The sequence below is a fragment of the Meles meles genome, chromosome 5, assembly GCF_922984935.1.
Source record: "Meles meles chromosome 5, mMelMel3.1 paternal haplotype, whole genome shotgun sequence".
Taxonomy (NCBI): domain Eukaryota; kingdom Metazoa; phylum Chordata; class Mammalia; order Carnivora; family Mustelidae; genus Meles; species Meles meles.
In genome coordinates, this window is record NC_060070.1 from 45,335,197 (window position 1) to 45,358,816 (window position 23,620).

The 23,620-nt window shown below is 34.8% G+C and overlaps 1 protein-coding gene across 5 annotated transcripts in view; it reads left to right on the forward strand.

Moving 5' to 3' along the window:
- The window catches only part of SNX14 (sorting nexin 14), an 84,740-nt gene that overhangs the window by 50,206 nt on the left and 10,914 nt on the right, over positions 1-23,620 (forward strand). For 3 of the 5 annotated variants that reach the window (XM_046005801.1, XM_046005800.1, XM_046005799.1), the window contains exons 13-21: positions 920-1,075; positions 1,437-1,561; positions 1,997-2,055; positions 4,007-4,033; positions 6,926-7,058; positions 12,872-13,073; positions 16,913-16,996; positions 20,129-20,229; positions 22,275-22,386. In XM_046005801.1, coding sequence (XP_045861757.1) covers positions 920-1,075; positions 1,437-1,561; positions 1,997-2,055; positions 4,007-4,033; positions 6,926-7,058; positions 12,872-13,073; positions 16,913-16,996; positions 20,129-20,229; positions 22,275-22,386 — 999 coding nt within the window. The remainder of the gene's footprint in view (positions 1-919; positions 1,076-1,436; positions 1,562-1,996; positions 2,056-4,006; positions 4,034-6,925; positions 7,059-12,871; positions 13,074-16,912; positions 16,997-20,128; positions 20,230-22,274; positions 22,387-23,620) is intronic. The other 2 variants (XM_046005802.1, XM_046005803.1) reach the window with 1 other exon arrangement.

The following is a 23,620-nucleotide window of genomic DNA, read 5'->3' on the forward strand; positions in this document are numbered from 1 at the left end:
TTAAGCGTCTGACTCTTGGTTTGGGTTCAGATCAGGATCTCTTAGTTGTGAGATTGAGCCCTGTGTTGGGCTCTACTCTGGGCATGGAGCGTGTTTGGGATCAGCTCTCTTCTCTCCTCCAATCCTCCCCCTATCCACCCCACCACTCACACTCTCTCTCCCTCCCTAAAAGTCTAAAAAAAAAAAAAAGAAAAGAAAGAAATTTCTTATATTTTATCTCCTCAGATATTCTACCTCATTTTTTTCTCTTTTCCCTTCAAGGCTCCAATTATATGAATTTGCTATTGTCCCAAAATCATATATGTTCTGTTCCTTTTTTTAAAAAACTACTTCCTTTCCTCTCTGTGTATCAGGTGGATAATTAAAAATTAGGGGGTGAAGTCTATGTTAATACCTCTTGTAGTAAGGAAAGGCAGTTAATATTTTGTCTATTCTACTGCTATCAGTGATTTTAGAATAAAAGATTAATTTGTTCATGCACTCAGCTTCATTAGTAGTCTGTAGTCTCCATGATAGTTGGAAGTATTGTTTAAAAATATTGACTGGAGCTTAAAAAAGCCTTAGGTTTCTCTGTTTAGTGAATTGGATTTCAAAATATTAAAGACCCTTGGTATAAACAATTGCATATGTTATTTAAATATACTGTTCTAAATTTTAGAAATTCATATTGCTATGCAAGTATTTACATATATTATCATAAAATATTTGGTTAACTGAGTTTCTCTTCCATCTGGGTAGTAATTTTATTTCCAATTAAATTTTTTTAGAAAGCTTAAAATGATGAATAGATTTTAATTGCTGCTTTTAATACTGATTACAGTTAAGACTAGGAACAGTATATTATGTTATGCTATAAATTATATTATATTATGTTATATTGAAATAATTCATTTTTTCTTACTTTTCCCTAATTTGTTAGAGGAGTTCAATGATAGAATTTTACGACCAGAGTTATCAAATGATGAAATGCTGTCTCTTCATGAAGAGTTGCAGAAGATTTATAAAACATATTGTTTGGATGAAAGTATAGACAAAATTCGGTTTGATCCCTTTATTGTAGAAGAGATTCAAAAAAGTAAGTCAAAGATGTGATGAGACTATAGCCCTTTTACAACTATTAATGTTTTCAGAATTTTCTCCTGTATTCAGTATTTATTATTACAAGAGCTGTGTGAGGTGCATAGGTAGCTATTATCCTATTTAACTAACAAGATGAAAGCTTTCATGAAGAAATTCACTCACAATTCACATAACTAACACTTGCCACAATTGGAGCTTGGTGTTTCTGGTTCCTCATCCTTGTTTGATTTTTATACCTTACAAGTGGCTTTTCTACAAAAACTGTTTGTATGCTCTTTCACTGTTATTTTAAACTAATATATGATGAATTTATGGTATTCATAAACAATTTTTACAATATATTTTTTTCTTAATAGTTGCTGAAGGCCCATATATAGATGTTGTGAAACTTCAAACTATGAGATGTCTTTTTGAAGCATACGAACATGTACTGTCTCTCTTGGAGAATGTGTTTACACCTATGTTCTGCCACAGTGATGAGGTAAGTCAAAATATTAATCTTGTTTAAGGAACTTACATCAAAATTTAAAAGTGGCTTTGATATCAGTAGATGAGTGATTCAAATAACAAAAACTAAAACATGATTAATTAAAAAAAATACTCTTTCACTACAGAAATTAATGGAGATTAGAAGTTTACTGTGAAAATTGTGGCCAAATTGGTCTACCTCATTTGCCATATGCCTGAGTGGCTTTGTAATACTGTGGTGATGCAGAAACTCCACTCTTCTTTTACATATATTATTCACAGATGTGGAAATCAAATTGCCGAAATTTCTCCATTTGCAATATTGTAATCCTTAAGTCTATTTGCCTATGGCTGTTTTCACTTGATTTAAATTTTCTTTAAAGTGGAAAGTAGTAAGGTAAAATAGCATGTTTTAATATAAAATAGTTTAATCATAATTTTTTTAAAGTATTTCAGGCAACTTTTAAGAGGTGCAGAATCACCAACACGCAATTCAAAATTGAACAGGTAGGTATGGTAAGTCATCTGTATGGTTTGTTTTTGTAATTATTGATGCAAGTTATTCTCGGGATAGTATTTTCTTTCTTAGTCTGTTTTTCTTTGACTCTGTGGTTCCATTGCTATACAAGTAGACAAGACATTTTATTAAGTAATTGTAGAGTTGTACAATATAGAGTAACCTGGAAATGCCTGAAATTCTTTTAGAAAAACTTAACAAAATAACACACCATTGCCTTGCTACATGGACTACATGCATAAATGAAATCTACAGATAACTCAATTTTAGACAGATTTTTTTTTCCCCCCAGAGAATACTTTTTATTAGAGTACTTACTGGTTACAAATGTGGAGAGTTTTTTCTCCGTTTCCCTTCTTGCTTTCTGGAAATATATGTGTGCAGTTATATAACTCAGAGAAATAACAGAAAAGAGAACTTTATCCATTTATAAACTGGATAAGTAATGTCTTGATTTGCCCTTATGTTGTTGTATGTACAAAATTGACACAGATATAAATCTATAAATCCACAGAATATTCATATTGTTCTCAACACCTTCCAGTTTGAGCAAGAATCTAATATATAAATAAATTGGAGATGTGGTGCAAAGACTGGAGTAAATTTTTAGATTGTACAAGGAAAAATGTGAAAACCTTAGCCATGGGGAGAATATATTGTGTTTTTGGACATAACCAAGGGATGTAGAAACGGGTATGAATTTTTTGATTATTGAATTTATATGTTACAGTCGTGAAACACTGACTTTACTTAACAAAAATTCTATCCTTGTTATTTAAACCAGCATATATTACCCAATTAAAATATCTCTTCTTTGATTTAAATACTTTTTAAAGAGTTTTATTAAATTTTCCAGCATTATTTGAGAAGCAGATGGAATTTATTTCTGTTTATAGACAGAATGTTTGGAGTGCCATAGTAGAATAGTAAGCCTAATCACTCTCCTGTATAAGACTATTTAAGGGGAAGTGGTTCTTTGATCTTATAAGCCTGCTGAGGAGCTAAGTCAGTGTCATCACTTCAGAGCTGGAAAGCTTTCTTTGCCACTTTGAAAACACCTGGTTGTCTTCAACATACTACATTAATTTTGCTTTCTTTAAAATATAAAATGAACAGAAAAAAAATATGGACTCTTTTCATTGTGGTACTGATTATGGTCTTTAAAAGTATGTTTATCTTTATATTGACCTGACTTTAATGTTAACTATCAGTCTTGTCAGGACTCTGCTTCTGTGATACTTATTCATTTACCTATATAAAATAAGTAAAAGACTTACTTAATGTTCTTTCATTGAAAATTTAGAGTAGCATTGCTAATTTGCTAAGTGACCTAAAATATGTATATTTATTCATATATTTTATGTCTACATTCTGTTTAATTTTATTTTAAAAGTAAAAAATTTAATGCATATTAATGTTAACTTGTTCTGTTTCTTCATTACTCAAAGGATAGCTTAAAAAATATACTTAGGGATTTTTTGTTGTTGTTGTTCACTTTGTTTCTTAGCTTAAAACATATATTTCAGAATGTATGAAGCTCACATAATTAAATCTAATATGGACTTGAATTTCATGTTGGAAAACACTGAGTTTGTTTTCTGTGCCAAGTTTTTGGTGGCTTAGTCTCTGCATACTTTCCACCGTATCAAACAAATGGTGTGCCTAAGTGAGGGCAAAAAATAAGTTATTTCATGACATACTAATTTAAGAACTTTTTTTTTTTAATGAGCTAGATTTCATACACCTAGTTCCCTCCCAAACAGCCACGGTGCTTTCTCTTTCCTTTATTATGTTACACACATTCTTTGCAAAAATGAATACTATCCAGTTGTGTAACTTTTAAAGCTTTTAAATTTTGTGTTCTAAAGTGAAACTTGTTTAATATCTGGGCTTTCTCTCTTTCTCCTTTCCTTATATAATTTCACATATCTGTTACTGCAGAGGTAGCCTAAGTTTGGATGATTTTCGGTAAGTCTTGAGACAGCATGTGATTTTTTTTCTATATAAATTATCTGTTTAAGTTCAGAAAGTATACCCAAAACAACTTAAGTACAGCAAAAAGGGAAAAAAGAAACACTGCTATTACTACTGCCTTTATATCAGCTATATGAGATATCCTTTTATTTATTTATTTAAAAACTATTTAAATTCAGTTTAGTTAACATATACTGTATTATTAGTTTCAGGGGTAGAATTTAGTGATTCAGCAGTTGCGTACAACACGCAGGACTCATCATATGCTCTCCTTAAGGCCCATCATCCAATTACTCCATCCTCCACCCACCTCCCTAGTTTGTTTCCTGTAGTTCAGAGTCTCTTACGGTTTGCCTCCCTCTCTGTTTTCATCTTATTTTATTTTTGGGCTATCCTTTTATTTTATAAGATTTTATTTTACTTGAGAGAGGGGAAGAGAGAGAAAGAGCAGAAGCAGGGGGAGGGGCAGGCTCCCTGCCAAGCAAGTAGCCTCATGTATCCAAGGACCCTGGGATCATGACCTGAGCCAAAGGCAGAGGCTTAACCTACTTAGCCACCAGATGTCCCTAGGATATCCTTTTAAAATTAACCTCTAATTTGATTCTAGATATCTCCTTTTTTTTTTTTTTAAGGTTTTATTTTATCTATTTTTTTATTTATTATTTTTTTTTTTTTTAAAGATTTTATTTATTTATTTGACAGAGAGATCACAAGTAGGCAGAGACGCAGGCAGAGAGAGAGGAGGAAGCAGGCTTCCTGCGGAGCAGAGAGCCCGATGCGGGGCTCGATCCCAGGACCCTGAGATCATGACCCGAGCCGAAGGCAGCGGCCTAATCCACTGAGCCACCATGCTCTACCAACTGAGCAGGCCAGGGCCCCCTGGATATCTCCTTTTTGAAATAGCATGATATATGTCATAAAATAAAAATGTCAGTTTAAAATAAAATGATAAGCTAGTATCTAGCTGTTCAAAGCTATTCATTTTCTTGTTACTGGTTTTGCTATATTACTTTTAGAATAACTTGTGTTTAAAGAACTTTTTTTAAAAGCAAGAAGTGCAGTATTTGTGTATTTCTGGGGATAATCAGAAGTGAGATTTTTTTTTAATATCAGATTTCAAAAAGCCCAATTTTTTATAATCTATATAAATTCTAGAGATTCTAATAATATTTTGTTAACATTTTCATAATTGGTTTTGGAAACACTGTATCAGAGAGAATTGTGTTTACAGTTCTGGATTTTAAAAAAAAGCACTGATTGGATGCTTGTTTAAATAAAATAATCTTCTACCTTTTTTTTACACTAACTGCTTATTTGAGTCTTTCCAGTTTTTTTTCAAGATTTTAATTAATTAATTAATTAATTTGACACAGAGAGAGATAACAAGTCGACAGAGGAGCAGGCAGAGAGAGAAGGGAGAAGCAGGCTCCCTGCTGAGCAGAGAGCCCAATGTAGGGCTAGATCCCAGGACCCTGAGATCATGACCTGAGCTGAAGGCAGAGGCTCAACCCACTTAGCCACCCAGGTGCCCCGAGTTTTTCCAGTTTTAAAATAAGTTTGATTTGCTCCTTAGACATGTAAACAAAATGCACATATTATTAATATACCAGGCATATTTGAAACTTGATCAATTTATTTTTATTTCTGTAAGTGTTGCATTATTTCAGTAAATAAATTTTTCTTGTGGGAATAAGAGCTATCCATTAAGTTAAGCACCCAAAGCAAACTTTCTAGGATTTTAAAATAGTCATTTTTGTTTGGATATCTATTGTTCAGGCAACATTACATAGTCAGCATGAGTTTTAAACTGAGTAAAAGTTTTGCTTTTCTTTGTTGAAACATGGCACAGTAGGCTGTTATGGAGGAAATTTTTGCTGTGTTTTGGCTTATTTTTTGTTGTTGCTTTCCAGCTATTTCTGCTTTTAGAAATTTACTTTTGAAAAAATTATGAAACCAATATTTAATATGTATGTCAGAGCAGGCTGCTTCCTTAGGCTGCATTTGCTTATGTTTATTGCTAACCATTCCCTTTGGCATTTTCCCCCTTCTCTTTGGCATTTTATCTTTCTTTTGTTGTTGTTGTTACTTTGAAGATTGTTACTTTTTTTTTTTTTTAAAGATTTTATTTATTTATTTGACAGAGAGAGAGATCACAAGTAGGCAGAGAGGCAGGCAGAGAGAGAGGAGGAAGCAGGCTCCCCGCGGAGCAGAGAGCCGGATGCTGGGCTCGATCCCAGGACCCTGAGATCATGACCTGAGCCGAAGGCAGCGGCTTGATCCACTGAGCCACCCAGGCGCCCCATGAAGATTCTTACTTTTTGTTACTTTGCATTTTATACTTCATTCCTCTTTTGAGTATATGATTATAAAGTTGAAATTTGCTTAAATATTATCAGTCACAGAGGACAGAATTTTTTTGTTAAGGTCTGTCTAAAAATGAAGGACCAAGAAGGTCATAGTTTTATATATTTTTTCTGTTACATTATGTTATTCTAGCAGTACAGTTCTAAATTGATACGTTGTTTTGAATGCAGATCTTACTACATTTTTTATGCTATTTCAAAATATGTATGGTAGTAAGAACTATGTACCACTAGGGGGCTCTCATCTCTTAAATATTTTAATTCAGTTAATGTTTTAAATAGTATGTGAATTCCAAACATTTATTAGTGAATATTGCCCCATTCATTCCTTCCCCCAAATTTAAACTTTAAATGTTCTGTCACTTTTGACTTCTGAGATGTTGGGACGCTGTCTATGACTAAGAACTCCAAAAAGTTATGTTAGCTCTATCTCCAGTTTTCACAACTATTCTTATTGCTTAGAGTAAACTAGACTGTCGTGATAATTTGCTGTGAACTTGATACATTTTTGTTTAATATTTAGGAGCACCCAAAAAAGAGGAGAATCATTTGGAATCAGCAGAATAGGTAGCAAAATTAAAGGAGTATTTAAAAGTACTACAATGGAAGGAGCGATGTTGCCTAATTATGGGTTAGCTGAAGGTGAAGATGACTTTGTAAGTAAAAATTCTTCAATTTAATATATGTATGAATTCAGACCTACAATGGCATAAAAATTACTTATTTTCTATTTTCTCTCCCCTTTATTTTACTTATTTTAGACTTCTTTTCTATCCCTTATTTTTTTCACTAGTTATTATAGTTTCATGGAGCTAATCTAATTTGTAAAGATCCTGAGCACTAAGTTAACTGCTTGTTTCCCTTACCTGCGATAGTTCTTATAGTCAGACAATTTGCCATCTTGTAGTTAGGCTTTTACTTTGTATCCTGATCTTTTTTTTTTTTTTTTTAAAGGTTATATTTATTTATTTATTTGACAGAGAGAGAGAGAGAGAGAGAGATCATAAGTAGGCAGAGAGAGGGGGACGCAGGCTCCCCACTGAGCAGGGAGCCTGATGCAGGGCTCGATCCAGGACCCTGAGATCATGACCTGAGCCAAAGGCAGAAGCTTACCCCACTGAGCCACCCAGGTGCCCCTTGTATCCTGATCTTATCTCTTTCTAACCATCTGGTCCAGGCAAACAGAATTGTTGATAAATCCCCTTTCTTCTTGATACTCAAAGTGTGATTGATGTATCATGCATCAGTATTACTTGGGAGCTTATTAAAAGTGCAGAATCTCTGGTTCCATCCTAGACCTATTGAATCAGTTTGCATTTTAACAAGATTTCTGATAGATTTAGGAATCTGCACCTTACACCCGCCATGCAGTTTTATCTCTGTGATCTTTGCACATACTCTCCTTTGAATACCCTTCCATTATTTACCTAGAAAATTCATACTTAATGTTCAGAATCCAGCTGCTTCCCTTAAGTCCTTACTTGTGTCCTCAGGTAGAATTGAACATTCCCCCTTTGTGCCCCTTGTTAGGTCACACGTGAAAGCATGCACCCAAAAATTGTATTTGAAATTATATGTTTATGATTGTTTTTCCTACCAGTTAGTTCCATAAAGACAGATATTGTCTCATCTGTGCTTTTTGTTTGTTGAACAAATCTTTATTAAACAGAGTTCGTGGATCCTTGTTTTGCTCCTTAATGACTGAGCAGTGGGGATAAAATGATGATTAAGATAGAGACTTTGCCCTTAAGAGATTTACTAACCTGGATATCAAAAGGGATGAATAGTAGTGATTGGATTGGCAATGACCAAGAAGAAAGAAGGGGAGAGAAGAGTATATAAACCTGTTTTTTCCCCTCACTCCTTCCTTTTGACCTCTGTCCCATTGCATGATGAATTGTTAAGGAAATTCATTGATTCTTCATAATTTAAGTGGAAGAAAATATTCTTTTTTTTTCCCTTCTTAGGTAATCCAAATATAACATTATTTTTTCTGTTTATGCCCTTGTCTTTTTTTAAAAGTATGGGTAGAAGAAAGCAGTAGACCAAAAAAAAAAAAAAAAGACAGTAGACCAGAGGAGGTAGTCTTTTTTCAAAATAATGTTTATTTATGTATTTTTAAAATTTTAAGCATATTATAGACTTAGTTTTTTATTTTTTTTTATTTTATTTATTTGACACAGAGACAGTGAGAGAGGGAATACGAGCAGGGAGAGGGAGAAGCAGGCTTCCGTCTGAGCAGGGAGCCCTATGTGGAGCTCTATCCCAGGACCCTGGGATCATTACCCGAGCCGAAGGCAGATGCTTAATGACCGAGCCACCCAGTTGCCCCGTCTCAGTTTTTTAATAATATGGAAAAGTGGAAACCAATTTAAAATACCACCCATAGTCCTACCACTCAGTAAGCACTTTTGTTAACATTTTGGTGATTTAAAAAACAACAACAACAACAAAACCCTTTCTTTTCTCATCCACGTAGATTAGGCTACATTTTGTATGTAGGTTGCTATCCCACTCTCTTCCCACTTCGTATTACAATAAAAGCATTTACCCATGTTATTGTGAACTTTCCAAAACATAATTTTTGTTTGGGAAGATATACTTCTTATTTTTTGTTTTGTGTGATTACTTGAAACATAAGCTGTTTTGTTTTTGTGTGTGTGTGTATGTGTGTGTGTTTGCTTCAGGAATAGGAGGATAGTCTTTAAAAAGGTGAGAGAGTTCTGTTTTATAGTGGCCCAAGGAAGAAGAAGATTCTTGATTTACAAGCAAAGATAGTGGTAAAGAAAAGTAAAGAAGAGAGCAAACTAACCTCTAATACTCTAAAAAGAGAAGGTGTGGGTGAATGGACTATTGACTCAGACTAAGGTGGTATCAGTTAGGATTTAGAGGGCACTGTGCTAGGTTTTTTTTTTTTTTTTAAGTTTATTTTTTTAAGTAATCTCTAACCCCAACGTGGGGATTGAACTCATGACCCCAAGATCAAGAGTTGCATGTTCATCCAACTGACCCAACCAGGTAGCCCAGTACGGTGTTAGTTCTAAGCTGTGGGACCTTGAGAAATCTTTGTCTTGTTGAGGAAGTTTAGGGGAAAGGGAAATGGCCAGACTCCTACTAAAGTGGTGTGTGATTCACATTTGGAACCTAGAAGACATTTTCTTTTAGAAACCTTGATGTGATCACTTGGTGGCAGTGCCTCCTTGCTATGTGACCTTGGATAAGTTGCTTAATTTTATTGTGACTTGGTTTCCTCACATGTGAAATGGGGATAGCTTACCTAGCTTAGGTAAGGGTGTTGTGAGGATTAAACAAGTAATATGCATGAAACACTTAGCACAGTGCCTAGCATATGATAAGCATAATAAGCACTGTACAGTATTATAATAGCATCAGTTCTTTTAAATATATGAATGTAAATCATGGATTAGATTGACATGTGTATGCTGGCCTGGGAACCAAAGTCCACTGCATAAAATTGAATATATTTGAAAATGTTTATCTGTCCATGTTAAGAACTGATTTGCAAATAAACTTCTGGAATATAATATGCCTATTGGTATTTTGGCAGTTATCTCCATATAGTAAAAGATAATAACGAGAAACATTAGATATCCTAAGGAAACAGGGGACATCTTTTGCTTCTTATCCTCTGCCACTCTTATTCTCCATCCTTTTGGTAGAGGGATGATCTATATGAAAACAAAAAAGTACTTTATTTTCCTTTACCTTAAATCTTGGTTTATAATATTGACTTACTTTCAAATAACATTAAAGGAAGCCCTGAAAGTTCTTTAGAAAAATACTGTTCTAGAGATTATTCATTAAACTTTTTTGATATAAATACCATTTAAATGGTAACAGTAACAGTAATACATTTTAAACAATTTATCCTTTGTTTCATGGATATTTTTATGTTGCTAAGAATTTTATTCTCTCATTTTGTTTCTTAGATTGAGTTTGGGGGACTTTTTATTTAAGAATGTCTATTTTTCTTTTTTAAAGTAAACTCTATACCTAACATGGGGCTTGAGCCTATAATGTTGAGACAGTAGTCATGTGCTTTACTGACTGAGCCAGCCAGGTCTCCTATTTTTGGCGTTTAGTCAGCTTGTTAAACAAATTATCTGTCATTTTATGATAAATTACCCTTCTGATATCTCAGAAGCTGAATCCATTAACAAAAATACAGTTGTAATAGCCATAGAAAATGTCACTGTACATCAGGTTCCAAGTAGTGGATTGGGCATTTCCATCACACATTCTTCTCTCTGTTTTCCTTTCAGGTATATAAAGAGATAACCTTGTCCCAGAAAAGGCAAAAACCAATTCATACAATCTGTTTTTATAGTTTCTTTTTTTCTTTCTAGGACTTTAAGACTTTTTCTTTTTATTGGAGTATTAAGAGGTCCTTCTAAGATCACTAATAGTCTTACTAGAGGTTATGGAAAGCCATTTTAGGACAAGAACAGAAAAGATAATTGCTAAGGGATTGTTTGGGGGAGGGAAGGAATTCACTTAGACGAGAGGTGACTGCCAGGTGTGGGAAAAAGGTAGAACTGAGAGTGAAGGTAGGTTGCTAAAATTCTGGAAAGAAATCTTCTGCTACTCATTTGCCCTGAGTAGACTATTTCAGTGTGCACAGTTTTTGACTCATTGTCTTAAAGAAGTATGTTCAAGGGGCACCTGGGTGGCTCAGTTGTTAAGTGTCTGCCTTAAGCCCAGGTCATGATCCCAGGGTCCTGGGATCAGTGGGAGTCCTGCTTCTCCCTCTCCCACTCCCTGCTTGTGTTCCCTGTCTCTCTGCCAAATAAATAAATAAAACATACAAAAGTATGTTCAAGATGGATGTGTTTATTTGTAACATTTTGCCTTCTTTAACATGAGTTTGAGATGTATAGGTGATCAGGTTTCTTAATGTGTTAATTCAGAGGTTCTCTTCTAATTTAATAAAATACAGTTTTTCCTTCTTTCTGTATGTATATTTCTAGAACATGTTTAAAATTTCTTTTTAAAAAGAAGTATTCAAGTAATATTTTAAAATACTTTTTAAAAACATATATATTATTAAAATTTTAGAAACCAAGAGATGAAAAAAGAACTTAATTCTATGGAGGTGGGTCCCTTTCAGGTTATTTTTCATTTTTTATCTTACTTAGCTGCAGTGAATATATTTATACTTGTGCCTTTTCCACAGTTTAAAAAAAATTTACTTAGAATAAATACTTTTATTAGATTACATTCCCAGAAATGGAATTATAGCTCTTCCTTAGCTTACAATGGTGATTCATTCTGATAAATCTGTTGTAAGTTGAAAATGCATTTATTTATTTTTTTAATTTTAAAAGATTTTATTTATTTGAGAGAAAAAGAGAGCATGTGCACAAGTGGTGGATGGAGGTAGAGGGAAAAGCAGACTCTCTGCTGAGCAGAGAGCCTGACGTGATGCTAAAAATGGCATTTAATACAACTAGCCTACTGGACATCATAGCTTAGCCTAGACTATCGTAAGCAAGCTCAGAACATTTATATTTACCTACAGTTGGACAAAATCATCTAACACAAGGCCTATTTTATAATAAGGTGTTGACTCTCTCATGTAACTTATTGTATACTATACTGAAAGTGAAAAAGAACGGCTATTTGGATACAGAATGGCTGTAGGTGTAATTGGTTGTTTACCTTTGTGATTGAGTGGCTAACTGGGAGCTGTGGCTTGCTGCCACCACCCAGTATCACAAGAGATTATCACACAGCACACTGTTAGCCTGGGAAAAAATAAAAATTTAAAATTCAAAGTACAGTTTCTACTGAATGCATATAGCTTTTGCATTATAGTAAAGTTGAAAAATCATAAGTTGAACTGTCATAAGTCGGTGATCATTTGTACTTAGTTAAAACTGTTCTGTGACTCTCAATACATATCAGAGTGAAAAATATCAGTCCATTAATTTTTACTTCTTATTACCATAATTAAATGTTTTTCTGTATTTGTATATTTTCAATATCTTTAATCTCTGAAGTGCCTATTTTCTCTTTTCTGTGGAATTTTCATATGTAGGTGATGTAATAAAACCTGGAGTTGAGGGCGCCTGGGTGGCTCAGTGGGTTAAGCCGCTGCCTTCGGCTCAGGTCATGATCTCAGGGTCCTGGGATCGAGTCCCGCATCGGGCTCTCTGCTCAGCAGCGAGCCTGCTTCCCTTCCTCTCTCTCTGCCTACTTGATCTCTGTCTGTCAAATAAATAAATAAAATCTTTAAAAAAAAAAAAACCTGGAGTTGATGCTAGTAATTTGTTGTTTTTAATTTTTTGTCTTTATATTTTTAGTAGAAAATTTGGTATCACCTAATTTCAAAAGTTTTGTATTTGAAAATTACGGAATTTATATGGACATACTCTTTATAATTGTATCTTGTATGCTGTAGGTCTAAAGGACCTGGGAATACTACGTTTTTCTTGATGATTTTTTTCAGATTGAAGAAGGTATTGTTGTAATGGAAGATGATTCTCCAGTGGAAGCTGTGAGCACACCTAATACTCCCCGAAACCTTGCTGCATGGAAAATTAGCATTCCATATGTAGACTTTTTTGAAGATCCTTCCTCTGAAAGGAAAGAGAAAAAAGAGAGAATACCTGTGTTTTGTATTGATGTCGAAAGAAATGATAGAAGAGCTGGTAGGAAGCTTTATGAATACCTTTTTTTAAATTAACATATAATGTATTATTTGCCCCAGGGGTCTAGGTCTGTGAAACATCAGGCTTACACATTTCATAGCACTCACCATAGCACATACCCTCCCCAGTGTCTATCACCCAGCCACCCTATCCCCGCCCTGCACCCTCCAGCAACCTTTCCTGAGACTGAGAGTCTCTTACGGTTTGTCTTCCTCCCGATCCCATCTTGTTTCATTTTTCCCTCCCTACCCCCCACAACCCTGCACTCTGCCTCTCAAATTCCTCATATCAGAGAGATCATATCATAATTGTCTTTCTCTGATTGACTTATTTTACTTAGCATAATACCCTGTAGTTCCACCCATATCATTGCAAATGGCAAGATTTTGGTTTTTTGATGGCTGCATAGTATTCGATTATATATATATATATACATACACACACACCCACACACACACACACCCACCTCACATTTTCTTCATCCATTCATATGTTGATGGACATCTACGTTTTTTTCCATAGTTTGGTTATTGTGGACATTGCTGCTGTAGATGTTGGGGTTGCAGGTGCCTCTTCAGATCACTACATATGTATCTTTGGGGTAAATCCCTAGTAGTGCAATTGCTAGGTCATAGGGTAGCTCTATTTTCAACTTTCTGAGGACCTTCCATACTGTTTTCCAGAGTGGCTACACCAGATTGCCTTACCACCAGCAGTGTAAGAAGGTTCCCGTTTCTCTGCACCCTCGCCAACACCTGTCATTTCCTGACTGGTTAATTTTAGCCATTCTGACTGGTGTGAGGTGGTATCTCACTGTGGTTTTGATTTGTATTTCCCTGATGCTGAGGGATGTTGAGCACTTTTTCATGTGTCTGTTGGCCATTTGGATGTCTTCATTGGAGAAATGTCTGTTCTTGTCTTCTGCCCATTTCTTAATTGGGTTATTTGTTCTTTGGGTGTTGAGTTTGATAAGTTCTTTATATATTTTGGATACTAGCCCTTTATCTGATCTGTCATTTACAAATATCTTCTCCCATTCTGTCAGTTGTCTTTTGGTTTTGTTGATTATTTCCTTTGCTGTACAAAAGCTTTGGATTTTGCTTGATGAAGTCCCAATAGTTAATTTTTGCCCTTGCTTCCCTTCCCTTTGACGATGTCTCTTAAAAGATGTCAATTACTCTGTATTTATCAGGAATGATGAAGATTTTTCCGTTTCTAACTTTTAAGTGTCACTGCACTTCCAAAAGCTAAGTGTCTGAACAGAAAGTTCAGTGAAGGCTTAGGATTTTCTAGGTTATCTCTAGTACCACTTAGCTAATTAATTTGTTCAAACAATACATACTGAGTAGATGCATTTGAGACATGTTGACAATGTAACAAGGCATTTTGTGTAATGTTCTTTTAATGGTTTTGCTGCCATCATCATTTGCCATTATATTTAATTGACGAGTAACGTGTATAGCAGTGTATCAGGTATTATACCAATTTGTTAAGACAGCATTTCTCCTTTGTTGTTGTGGGCTAATTAGAATTTATAAAAATATGATAAAACACAGTGTGATCATTTTTCCTCATATTTTGCTATCTTTTTTCTTTTAGTTGTTTAGATGTGAACTAAGAGAGAAGGGGGTAAATAGCATCCATAACAAGATAACTGTCACCACCCTTGGGTTTTGTCCAAGAAGTGGGGGCATTCAGTGTAAGCAAAAGCAAATCAAAGTTGTCCACATGTCGGGAATGTTAGACAGAAAAATGAAGTTGAGCTTAGGAAGAGGGAACTCTCTTGTAAAAGAAGGAAAAAAGTGGCAGTTTAGGGAATGGTTTTGAGAGATGAGTGACTTAAGTATTAGCATGAAGGTCAGTGCTAATAATTCCCCTTGTTTTTTAAAAAAATAGGTTTTTAAAATTTTTCTTAGAAGCTAATCCAATTTCAGGAAATAAAACATAGGATTAGGAAAGGAAGAATGCTCAAAGTAGCTATCTATGATTTTTCCTTTTATAACTAGGTGCCAGACAGGGTCTTGCTCTGTCCAGCCGAAGAGTCAGTGCTGTTTGATTTTGCTTTTGTTGCCATTCAGTCTTACCTGTTGCTTTACTAGCTGTATTCTAATAAGGGTAGAGACAAACCATTGTTGATACTATAGTCTGATTTCGGTTTCAAACATAGTTTTATACATATCTTTGTCTGCTGTTTCTACTGATTGGCATGTTAAGTGTCAGAAAGAATTGAAAAGAAATACTGTAGTTTCTGGGTTCAGCTACTTCTGTGCCTAGTATTTGAAGTCTGGCTTTTCCCACACTGTTCTCCTTTCTCATGAAATTATTTTAAACTTGACTCTTCAGATATAAATTCCTATCATTATAAGTAAATTTATGTGAGCATGTAACACATCCTTTTCAAAGGTTTATATATGATATACTTTTAAATATACTTTGTTTTTGTCTTTTGGACAGACATTATTAATTTTTGTGCTTTATTTTTAGAAGTTTTCCTTAAAAATTTAACCATAAAGTTTAAACCAAAAAAATCTTAAAACTAAGGATTATTTTTCTCAACAGTGCTGCAGACTTTGTCAATGTAATGTGCTTTTAGGAAGTTACGACCCATGAGGGGAAAAAAAGTGCATCATTTAAATACTGTGTTGACTTTATAGTGTAGCAAAATAACAATTGTAGGATTTTAAAAAACAAAACTAATAAATATGATGTAGATCTTTTAAGACCAGTGTTGAAAAAGAAGAATTCAGTTTCCTTTTAGATTGTGACTATATCATGTTTTTTCTTTTTTTAAAGCTTTTATTTATTTATTTGAGGGAGAGAGAGACTGAGCATGAGCAGGGGAAGAGGCAAGGGAGAGAGAAAGGGAGAGGCAGGCTCCCTCCTGAGCAGGGAACCTCATGCGGGGCTCTATCCCAGGGCCTGGGATCATGACCTGAGTTGAAGGCAGATGCCACCCAGGTGTCCCATCATGTTTTTTCTAAACACAGGCTTTGTTTTTGGGTTATTGTGATTTTGGTTGACGTTACACATTGCATTTCCAAATCTGTGCTAGAATGACCTTAGATGCTAATAATAGCAGTTAACATTTTTGAGGTGCTTACTCTCTGCCATGCAGTAGTCTACAGAAGTGATTTAGGTGGATTATTTTATGTAGTGGGTACAATTATTTTTATTCTAAGCAACCGAAGGCACAATGAGGTTAAGTTATTTGTTCAAGTTCACTAAGTAAATGGGGGAACTGGGGTTGGAATAGGTGGTCTGACCCGACTCATTCTGTAAACCAATATTTTGTACTATTCAGTTTGGTAGCCACTAGCCACATGTATCAGTGAAAATTAAATTATATTAAAATTTTCATTCCTTACTTATACTAGCCACATTTCAAATGATCAGTAACTACATGTGGTTAATAGTTACTGTATTAATGCAGATAATCTAAACCATTTTCAGAATTGCAGAAAGTTCTGTTGGATAGTGCTGTTCTGTACTCTTTTAGATCTGGACAATTGGTAAAGATTTGAGAGACCCAAATTTGATTATAAGGTTTTTTGAAATACATTATTCTGTGACATTTTAAAAATTAATAATAATTGCATTATTTTTTGAAATTTGTCAGCTCTATGATTCTGTAACACAGTCTGTTACAGAATCATAACAGAACTGTTACGGAGATGACTTCATAAATAGGTAAAAATTATCAATTTCTTAAATTTAAAATTAAAATATGGGATAAAATATATTAATGTGATGTTAAGAAATAATAAATTAAGACTGGCATAATTTTTAATAGTAGTTTATAAAATTATTTATTGCTTACTGTATATTCATTCAATTTACAGTTGGGCATGAGCCTGAACATTGGTCTGTCTATAGAAGATACCTAGAATTCTATGTACTTGAATCAAAACTAACAGAATTTCATGGTATGTTGTTTTTGTGTAAAGTGCTACATTTTAGCATTAGCTTTCTTGAAGAAGCTGTTGGACTAGATTAAGTTTTTTTTATTTTAATTAATTATATCAAGAAAATCTACAGTGACACTTGTGTACACTGCTATTCATATTAGGAATGTACCACTTTTAACTTACTTCTGGCTTATTTTTAAAAAGTTTTTACAATGCGCATTTATTGCTTTTTATTATTTATTTATTTTTATTAAAATTTTTTTTTTTAAGATTTCATTTATTTACTTGACAGAGATCACAAGTAGGCAGAGAGGCAGGCAGAGAGAGAGGAGGAAGCAGGCCCCCTGCTGAGCAGAGAGCCAGACGTGGGGCTCATTCTCAGGACCCTGGGATCATGAGCTGAACTGAAGGCAGAGGCTTTAACCCACTGAGCCACCCAGGCACCCCCATTTATTGCTTTTTAAATAATATTAAAGTTTAAAAGGTAGCTATTTTTTAAATGTATTTTAGAAAAGGTTCTCTTTCCAGTTGAATTTTTGTTTATATCAATGTGACAGAGAATTAAACCAGGAATTTCAGAGTTGCTGTTCTTTCACCATTTTTCTTGATAAACATGTTTGCTTTGCATCAGTGCAAATGTTTTGATTTAGCTCTTAGATTTGGAAATAAAACTTACAGAGTAATATTTCTTTTAAAGATAGATCAGTCAGAAAAGGGGAACACTTTTAGTGTTCCTTTTAGTTCTTCCCCTCACCTTTTAGTCTCTCTTATCCATTATTTTTAGTTAATGTCAGGGATGTAGTTATGAAGTATTTACAGTCATTTTGTATGTAGATTTGTGTATATTTCTGTATTTATTTATGAGACAGAGTGGAAGTGAGCACATTAGGTGGGGTGGGGAAGGGGCAGAGGGAGAGTGGGGGAGAGAAAGAGAATTTTAAGCAGGCTCCATGCCCACTGTGGAGCCCGATGTGGGCTCGATGTCACAATCTTGAGATAATGACCTGAGCCAAAGTCAAGAGTCAGATATTGGGGCGCCTGGGTGGCTCAGTGGATTAAGTCGCTGCCTTCGGCTCAGGTCATGATCTCAGGGTCCTGGGATCGAGTCCCGCATCGGGCTCTCTGCTCCGCAGGGAGCCTGCTTTCTCCTCTCTCTCTGCCTACTTGTGATCTCTCTCTCTCTGTCAAATAAATAAATAAAATCTTTAAAAAAAAAAGTCAGATATTAAGCTGACTGAGCCACCTAGGCACCCATGAATCTTTATTTTAGAGAAGCTTTATGGAGTGTCCCTGATTCAAATTTAGGTTGGTTCTGAATTGAGAAGTACAGGACAGGACCTTTTTTTTTTTTTTTTTTTTAAAGATTTTATTTATTTATTGGACAGACAGAGATCACAAGCAGGCAGAGAGAGAGAGAGGAGGAAGCAGGCTCCCTGCTGAGCAGAGAGCCTGATGTGGGGCTCAATCCCAGGACCCTGGGATCATGACCTGAGCCGAAGGCAGAGGCTTTTAACCCACTGAGCTACCCAGGCGCCCCAGGACAGGACCTTTTTTACCCTTCTTTACTAAAAGCAAAACCCACAATGAGGAGATTATTATAGGATGATAAAAAATACAAGGTCGCATTTCAAGCTCTTTGCTTAGATTCTGAATTTGTACTTGTCTTTAAATGGTTTTCTCTTTGGGGTGCCTGAGTGGCTCAGTTGGTTAAGTGTCTACCTTTGGCTCAGGTCATGATCCCAGGTCCTGGGATGAGGTCCCACATCTGGCTCCTTGCTCAGTGGGAAGCCTGCTTCTCCCTCTGCCTGCTGCTTATGCGCTCTCTTCCTGCTTGTGTGCTCTCTCTCACACAAATAAATAAAATCTTAAAAAAAAAAAAAAAAGGTTTTCTCTTTGTCTCTGCCAGTCTTAAGCAGTATCATCCTTATCTCCTCTCTCTCAGAACTTTTCCCTTGGATTGAGAGAAGACCTATAATCATACTTTAAAGCCGTAGATCAACCGAAGTTGAATTCCCAATAATATTTCCCTTTTTGGTATTTACATTTCTGAAGTCATCCCTGTTTGAGAAAGCATGTCCATGGTTTGTTTGTTTGTTGTTGTTTTAAGATTTTTTTTTTTTTTATTCGACAGAGAGAAACAGGGAGAGGGGAGAGGGGCAGAGGGAGAGAGAGAATCTGAAGCAGGCTCTGTGCCCAATGTGGAGACTGATGTTGATCTCAATCTCATCACCTTGAAATCATGACCTGAGCCAAAACCAAGAGTTGGATGCTAAACCGACTGAGCCACAAGGCGCCCCATGTCCATGATATTTAAACTTTGTTTTTAATCTTGTGTTTAATCTTTTGTAGTATTAGTAACATGCTACCTTTTTTTTTTCCCATGAGAGAATAGATATTTTTCTTTGTAAGATTTTGTCTCATTGAATCCCACAGTCTTGAAAATAATCTCATGGTATTTTTTTGAGGCTTTTTTACTAGTAGTATAGAATGCTTAAATAAATCTGTGTCAGGAGCGCCTGGGTGGCTCAGTGGATTGAGCCGCTACCTTCGGCTCAGGTCGTGGTCTTGGGGTCCTGGGATCGAGCCCCGCATCTGCCTCAGCATCCCTGCTGAGCGGAGAGCCTGCTTCCCCCTCTCTCTTTGCCTGACTCTCTGCCTACTTGTGATCTCTCTCTCTGTCAAATAAATGAATAAAAATCTTAAAAAAAAAAAATCTGTCAACAGAGTTGGTGATCAGTTTGGTTATTAGTAGACTCAGGTTCTTGGTCTAGACTTCTGACTTGAAGCTTATGGATTTTTGTCAAGATTAATTAATTATGTAATTTACATTTAAAAAAAGATTTTATTTATTTACCTGGCAGAGCGTGAGCAGGAGGAGCAGCAGAAGGAGAGGGAGAAGCAGACTCCCCACTTAGCAGGGAGCCCAATGCAGGGCTTGATCCCAGGACCCCGAAATCATGACCTGAGCCAAAGGCAGGTGCTTAACTGACTGAGCCACTCAGTTGCCCCTTGTCCAGGTTATTTAAAAGATAATGCCACATCTCTATAAGAGGGAGCATTCTGAATCTGAATTTGCTGTAGTAAATTATAAATTAGGTTTTTAAAATAGTAATAGAACGTAGTAATAACTTTCATATATATTGATTTCAGGCACATTTCCTGATGCTCAGCTTCCTTCCAAAAGGATCATTGGTCCTAAAAATTATGAATTCTTAAAGTCAAAGAGAGAAGAGTTTCAGGAATATTTACAGGTACAGTACCAACTCAGTTTAAAACATTACTAATCATATAATTGTCTAATTTGTCTTTTTTTCTCTTGTGTATATATATTTTGTTTTACAGATACCTGTCAGTGAGGGTTTCTAAAATTCTTTTAAGATAGTTTTTTCCATGTGAAAATGAATTATTGTGAAAAGTACTTTTTAGGGATTCCTGGATGGCTTAGTCGGTTAAGCATCCAACTCTTGATTTCAGCTCAGGTCATGATCTAAGGGTCATGAGATCGAGTCCTATGTCGGATTCCAAAGAAGCTTGTTTAAGATTCTCTCTCTCCCTCTACACCTCCCCGCTTCTGCTCGTGCAGTCTCTCTCTCTCAAAAAAAAGAGTATGCTTTTTGAAAAAATTGATGACCAGTGAAATACCAGATATTTCTTAGAAGAAGAAAAATTATATGTTGGGTTTAGTTTAAAACTTTCGGCATGAGAAGTTAAAGAAAAAAACTTGTTGTGTAAGATGATATGCATTCTAAATATACTGGGTAGTTTTTTTTTGTTGTTCTTAACTTTTAAAAAAAATTATTATTTTTTTAAGTAATCTCTACCCAAAACGTGGGGTTTGAACTTGAAACCCCAAGATGAAGAGTCACATACTCTACTGACTAAATCACCCAGGTGTCCCTTTTGTCTTGTTTTCTGTTTGATTTTGTGTTTAGCACTTCTGAACTTGTGAATCTTGCTTCCCATTTTATTCCTCAGTTTTTTTCTTTTGCAATTTGTGGATGTTTTTCTGGTTTCTTGGGATCTCCTGATTCTCTACCAGTCACCACTTGGAATTGAATTTTTTTTTTGGTGTGTGCACAGTGTTATGTAAACAATGTAATTGGTATGTTATTTCCATTGTTAGTACAGTTAGCCAAAATCAAGAGTGGGACGCTTAACTAAAATTGATTTAGACTTCTTTAAAATTAATGACCATCTTTCTTTATTTAATGAAGTGCGTAAGACCAAAAAGTGGTTACTTTTTTGTTGTTAAAAAGAATCTTCTTTTATTTGGGTACAGAATTTTGTAGATTTTATTAAGTGTTAATTCAGCCAAATTTGGATGCCTTCTTGTCCAAAATAAGTACTTTTTAAGTTAAAAATAAGCACTTTTTAAATTAAAAATAATCATCAGTGTAAAGGGATATTTATATTTTATATCTTGTATTTGAACGGTTGAATGCTTCAACCCAGAAAATATTTGTTACATAATTTTTTGGTATAACTACTGCAAGGATATTTGAACATTGTATATAGTAGGGTTAACCTTTGCCTTTGTTTGTACCATTAACCCATTATTTGAATGAACTAAATCTTTCTAAGGACTAGAGTACCACCTTCTAGAAGAGTATTTTCTAGTGATACGGAGCTTAAGGTTGCAGTTACTGGTATTTCATTTATACAAATTTCTGCCCATAAAGTTTTCTAACTGTTTCAAGTTACAAAACAATATTAGGTAAGACTGAGTTAATTTTGGCTTTAAAAAGTCAGTTTATCTTGTAAGAAAATAGTGTTGTAAGAAGAACAGACAACAGATTTTTCCAAATTATTTCACATTTTACGCAGTTTTCTGCAAAACCCTTTGCGTTAACTTCTTTTAATTATCAAGAAAGTTATATGATATTGTAGTATTTGTTTTATAGTTGAGAAACAGAAACAATATTAGCTAGTGTTTCATCTTCCTTCCTGTGTATCAGGTACTATGCTAAATGCTTTATATTAGAACCCTGTAAAGTAAGTAGCATTATTTTCATTTTACATGTGAGGAAACTCTTAAGTAATCTAGGAACTTAGTTTCTAGGGACACTTCACTGGTAAGTGGAAGAGCCGGAATTCAAACCTTTTCATGTCTGACTATAGAGGCTGAGGTCTTAGCTGCTGTGCAATACTATTCTTTCTACAAATGTAGCTTTGTTATTCTGAATATAAAATAGCTTTTGAGGATTAAAAAATTTTTTTGTTGTTCTTATCATTGTAATATAGCTTTGATGATCCTTTTGAGCTTTCCTCTCCCCTTTTTTTCTTTTTTTCATTCAAGAAACTTCTGCAACATCCAGAACTGAGTAATAGTCAACTTCTGGCAGATTTTCTCTCTCCCAATGGTGGGGAAACACAGTTTCTTGATAAGATACTACCAGATGTAAATCTTGGTAAGTCAATTTAAAGAATCGTGTGTATGAGGATAAACTGAAAATAATCAGGATTTCAGATTAATGTAGAGGAATAGTTTTATATAGTGAAGCCATGTGTCAAATTCTAACGCACTTCTTATATACTGTTAGTAGGAATATAAATTGGGAACTACGTGGAAAAACAGTTTGGTATGAAACTGAATGACTTAGCAGTCCCTCTCTGAAATACGTACTGTAGAGACTCTTATTCATATTGAAGAATGTTTTATAGCCAAACCTAGAAAAATGTTCATTACCAGTAGATCAGCAGATAAATTGTGATAGATTCATAAAATGAATACCTATAGCATGTAGCTGTTTGCAACAAGATTGATAATCTTAAAAGCATGATGTTGAATGAAAGAAGCAAGACACAGAAGAATATATACAGCATGATTTCTTTTATATAAAGTTCAGTATAGACCACAGTAATAAGGAAAGCAGGAAAAGTTTGAATAAAATTGTTAAAGATAATGGAAGTAAAACAGTATTTCTAAGTATATTTTATATAATACAGTCTTAAGTACATATAGAACTAAACAAATGAATTAAATATTACAACTGGGCCTTTTGCTTTCCTTTGTATCTCTTCAAATTAATACATTTAGTTGAGCCAGAATACTTGGTGTTTGTGCATGGAGGTTTTCTTACCGGGAAAATGCGAGGACATTTTATATTTGGCTGTGTATGGTATTTAGGAGACAGAATTGGGTAGACATGGTTGGTTGCTGACTAAGTTTGACTAAAGGAGAAGAAATGATCAAAGATAACCCAGGTTTCTATTTAAACAGTTGAAGGGATGCTGTTACTTGCTGAGATAAGGAATTTGAGAGCAGTTCTGAACTTGTTGAGTGTACAGAATCCAGTTAAAGAAGATTTGTAAGGCAGGGAGACCAGGAGATAGGCAAGGAGTAGAGATTTGAGTGTTGTTTGAAATTAGATTGAGCAAATAAAATTGGCTCAAGGAAGAGCATGTAGAAGAGACAGAAAGAACAGGATGAAGAAACTCTGTAGTTTAAGGAACTTGGAAAATTCTTCTTCTTCTTCTTCTTCTTTTTTTTTTTTTAATTTATTTATTTGAGAGGGAAAGAGTGAGCAGAGGGAGGGGGAGAGAAAGAATCTTCAAGTGGACTCCCTGCTGAGTAGGGAGCTTGACAGAGGGGTCGATCCCAGGACCCTACGATATGACCTGAGCCAAAATCAAGAGTCAGAT